The sequence below is a fragment of the Oncorhynchus nerka genome, linkage group LG3 (assembly GCF_034236695.1).
Source record: "Oncorhynchus nerka isolate Pitt River linkage group LG3, Oner_Uvic_2.0, whole genome shotgun sequence".
Taxonomy (NCBI): Eukaryota; Metazoa; Chordata; class Actinopteri; order Salmoniformes; family Salmonidae; genus Oncorhynchus; species Oncorhynchus nerka.
The window spans coordinates 23,073,176-23,077,546 of NC_088398.1; the positions used below are offsets into that span (position 1 = coordinate 23,073,176).

General features: G+C 45.5%; 1 protein-coding gene across 1 annotated transcript; it reads left to right on the forward strand.

Moving 5' to 3' along the window:
* irgq2 (immunity-related GTPase family, q2) lies at nucleotides 1–2,314 on the forward strand. The gene is made up of 2 exons (XM_029643256.2): nucleotides 1–352; nucleotides 986–2,314. Exon 2 carries the CDS (start codon nucleotides 988–990, stop codon nucleotides 2,134–2,136), a length of 1,149 nt encoding a protein of 382 aa, XP_029499116.1. The 5' UTR covers nucleotides 1–352; nucleotides 986–987; the 3' UTR covers nucleotides 2,137–2,314.
* The last annotated feature ends 2,057 nt before the right edge of the window (nucleotides 2,315–4,371 follow it).

Below are 4,371 nucleotides of genomic sequence, written 5' to 3' on the forward strand. Positions count from 1 at the left end.
CGAACAAACCCACGTACAAACACCTGTGTTATTCCTCAGGTTTGGATGAAAAGAATATGAAGATGTCCCTTTACTGTTAACTATTCATTTAGAGAGTACGTCACCTGCCAATTGTCAGTGTGAGCATCATGGACTCTGTCGTGTGCACAGTATGTGCTCACACTCATACTGGATTAAGGATGGGATTACAGGATTAGAATGTTCCACTCACATTAAAGAGCCTGTAAATAGATCTAGCAGACACAGTCAGCACACTTCGCTTGTATTGAGGATGTATCTGCCATTGATCATTGGATAAGGATGTATTTCCCTTTTTAAGGTCTGCCCTTAGGTTTTTTCATCCAGGTCAAAGGTAAGGCACAGGCAGTAGCATACATTAGTACTGTAGACCAGACAGATACTTGGAGCTAAGATAGTGTATTTGTTTACACAACACTTACCACTACCCAATACTGTCATAAAAAAAGTTAAATACGTTAAATCTGATTAATTGTGTAAATAAATTGTTTTATTGTGTTCCCACTTATCCCGAGTTGATACAGCAGTAAGGGATTGTGTTCCCACTTATCCCGAGTTGATACAGCAGTAAGGGACTGTGTTCCCACTTATCCCGAGTTGATACAGCAGTAAGGGATTGTGTTCCCACTTATCCCGAGTTGATACAGCAGTAAGGGACTGTGTTCCCACTTATCCCGAGTTGATACAGCAGTAAGGGATTGTGTTCCCACTTATCCCGAGTTGATACAGCAGTAAGGGACTGTGTTCCAGGTCCTCGAGGGCTGCACTGTATGTCAGTGTTTGTTCTTGCCTTCTACTCAGAGACTAATAAATACCTCAGTATTAAACTGTGTGGACATAACAGCCAATCAATTATCAATTGAATTGATCAATTACGTGCCCAAGAAATGTAATCCTCCACTATTAAGATGTGTGAGTGTTCCTACGTGTTGATCTATGCTAATGACCATCCGCACCTCTCTCACAGCCATGGCGGCAGATGTTGTATCTCACAGCCTGAACCTCCTGGAGACTCTTAAAGAGTCTATTGAGAACAACAAGCTGTCAGATGTCAAGGATGCTGTGGAGGACCTCCTGATCAGCCGGATCAACCTGGCTGTGGCAGGAGAGCGGGGGCCCGAGAAGTCTGCATTCATCAACGCCCTCCGTGGCCTGGGGCCTGAAGATGAAGGAGCCGCCCTATCCCCGTGCCCCACTTCTCCAGAGGAGATGGCCATCTATCCCAACCCTAAGCACCCTGACTTCAGGCTCTGGGACTTGCCACCCACCCCCGCAGCCTCGCCCTTTGACCCAGAAGGGTACATGGAGCGGGTGAAGTTCCTGCGGTACAACGTGGTGGTCATGGCGTTCACACTGAGTCTCCAGGCCAACAGCGTGGCGGTGTTCCTGGAAGCCCGCTCTGTGCAGAGGGACACTGTGTACTTCGCCCTGCTGGCCTCGGAGAAGGACACAGAAAAGGGTCTGGAGGAGAGGCGGAAGGCCAGCCTAGAGTTGTTGAAGGCCCAGGGGGTGGCCCTGCCTAAGGTGTTCCTAGTGAGGCCCTCCTGTCTGGAGAAACTTGACTTCCCAGGACTCCTGGAGGAGATGGAGAGGGACCTACCAGAGATCCGGGCCCACGCTCTCCTCCTGGCCCTGCCCACTCTCTCCCCAGTCCTGATCACCCAGAAGAGAGACGCCTTCAAGGCCTTGGTCTGGGCTGCCGCGTCACTCTCTGGTGGGGTGTCGGCCATCCCCGTGCCCCTGGTGGCCTCCATGGTGGACGCCAGAGTGGGTGTGAGGATCCTCACCAAGGCCAGGGCTTCGCTCTGTCTGGACGACGAGTCTGTTGAGCGGTTGGCACGGCAACGCGGCATGGAGCCGGCACGGCTCAAAGCCCTGCGGACGTGTAACCTGTCGGCTGAAGTCACCAAGGGGGAGGTAAAGCTTCGGCTGGCAGCGGCAGAGAAGGAGTTGACCACCAACACGACCCGGCTGGTGGAGATGGCCATGCCCAGGCACGCCCGCTCAGCTGGTCGTTCCTTCACTGTCATGTTGCAGGCTCTCAATGGGGCCATCGATGAGATGGTGGTTGACGCAGAGAAGATACTGGCTGCTGCTGGTATTGGAGAGGGGAAATGAAGGAGGTCAAGAGGAGGGCTAGAAATAGTGCAATGAAAAATGTTTTAAAACATTTGCAATGGAAATGCAAATATGCATTGCGTAGGACTTTCCTGCAGACAAATTATCTAGTGGCTTCATGGTTCAAATGTTATTAATATTTTTCATAATTTCATAATTAATAAACATTATTTCAAAAACCCTGCAGAAAATGTCAAAGGATTTTGTTACATTTCAGTCTCCTGTAATGTACAGTACCAGTCAAAAGTATGGACACACCTATTCGTTCAAGGGTTTTCCTTTTTTAAAATTATTTTAACACCCCTACTCTTACGACAAGTGCCATGGGGTCTTTAGTGACCACAGACAGTCAGCACACCCGTTTAACGTCCCATCCAAGGGTTTTTCTTTATTTTTACTATTTTCTAAATTGTAGAATAATATTGAAGACTTCAAAACTATGAAATAAGACATATGGAATCATGTAGTGACCAAAAAAAGTGTTAAACAAATCCAAATATATTTGAGATTCTTCAAAGTAGACACCCTTTGCTTTGATGACAGCTTTGCACACTCTTGGCATTCTCTCAACCAGCTTCACCTGGAATGCTTTTCCAAATGTCTTGAAGGAGTTCCCACATATGCTGAGCACTTGTTGGCTGCTTTTCCTTCACTCTGCGATCCAACTCATCCCAAACCATCTCAATTGGTTTGAGGTCAGGTGATTGTGGAAGCCAGGTCATCTGATGAAGCACTCCATCACTCACTGCCCTGGTCAAATAGCCCTTACACAGACTGGAGGTATGTTGGGAAATTGTCCTGTTGAAAAACAAATGACAGTCACACTAAGCCCAAACCAGATTAGATGGCGTATTGCTGCAGAATGCTGTGGTAGTCATGCTGGTTAAGTGCACCATCAATTCTAAATAAATCACTGACAGTGTCACGAGCAAAGCACCCCCACACCACCTCCTCCATGCTTCACGGTGGGAACCACACATGCAGAGATCATCCCCTCACCTTCTCTGTGTCTCACAAAGACATGGCGGTTGGAACCAAAAATCCCAAATTTGGACTCATCAAACCAAAGGACAGATTTCAACCAGTCTAATGTTCACTGCTTGTGTTTCTTGGCCCAATCAATTATTTTATTTTTATTGGTGTCTATCTACACTATCTACCTAGAGAGTTTTCATCTGTATTTTTCGGAGCTGTCTACATACCACCACAGACCAATACTGGCACTAAGAGCGCACTCAATGAGCAGTATTCCGCCATAAGCAAACAGGAAAACGCTCATCCAGAGGAGGCACTCCTAGTGGCCTGGGACTTTAATGCAGGGAAACTAAAATCTGTTTTACCAAATTTCTATCAGCATGTTAAACATGCAACCAGAGGCAAAAATACAATCTACACCCCCTTTACTCAAATCAATTCAAAGTTTATTTGTCACCTGCGCCGAATACAACAGGTGAAATGCTTACTTACAGGCTCTAACCAACAGTGCAAAAAAGGTATTAGGTGAACAATAGGTAAGTAAAGAAATAAAAACAACAGTAAATAGACGGTGAAAGATAACAGTAGCGAGGTTATATAGAGGCACTGGTTAGTCGGGGTGATTGAGGTAGTATGTACATGTAGATATGGTTAAAGGGACTATGCATATATGATTAACAGAGTGATCCTGATTTCGACCACTGCAGCAAAATCCAAGTCCTTGTTTCAGTAACTTTTCTTCCATTTGGTGCCTTTTGAATGCGACCCTGTTCTTTTCATATCACTTTTGCTCAGTTTGTATTTATGCTCAGTTATTACATTTACTTTGGGTGCATTTATGGGCTTTTACATGTTTTGTTATCCACAATCAATAGCAGTGCCAATGTGTATAGGAGTTATTCAACTTGAATACAGTAACTTGGGCAGTATAGCATGTTGTCTTTATATGCAATACAATATTTTCACAGACAAATACGAGTCAGCACTGTATTTCTGCTTAAATCAGCAGGGTTTTGCACAGTACAGTGCCTCATGTTCTTCATGTACAACAACCACACACACTACACATACTGTAAATTTGAACAAAACACCTGACAGATGAAGTGAGTCTAAGCTCACTTCACAAATACAGTTCTGAACAGCGCAGAATGGAAAACAGATACAGTACCTCCCTCCATCATCAACCCCGAATCATACAAATAGACACTTCTGTCTGTCATGCTTGGATGATCATGCAAAAACAAATGCAAAGCCTGGCAG

What these genes read in the sequence shown, in the direction of transcription:
- irgq2 (XM_029643256.2), top strand. Translation starts at nt 988, where the DNA reads ATGGCGGCAGATGTTGTATCTCACAGCCTGAACCTCCTGGAGACTCTT.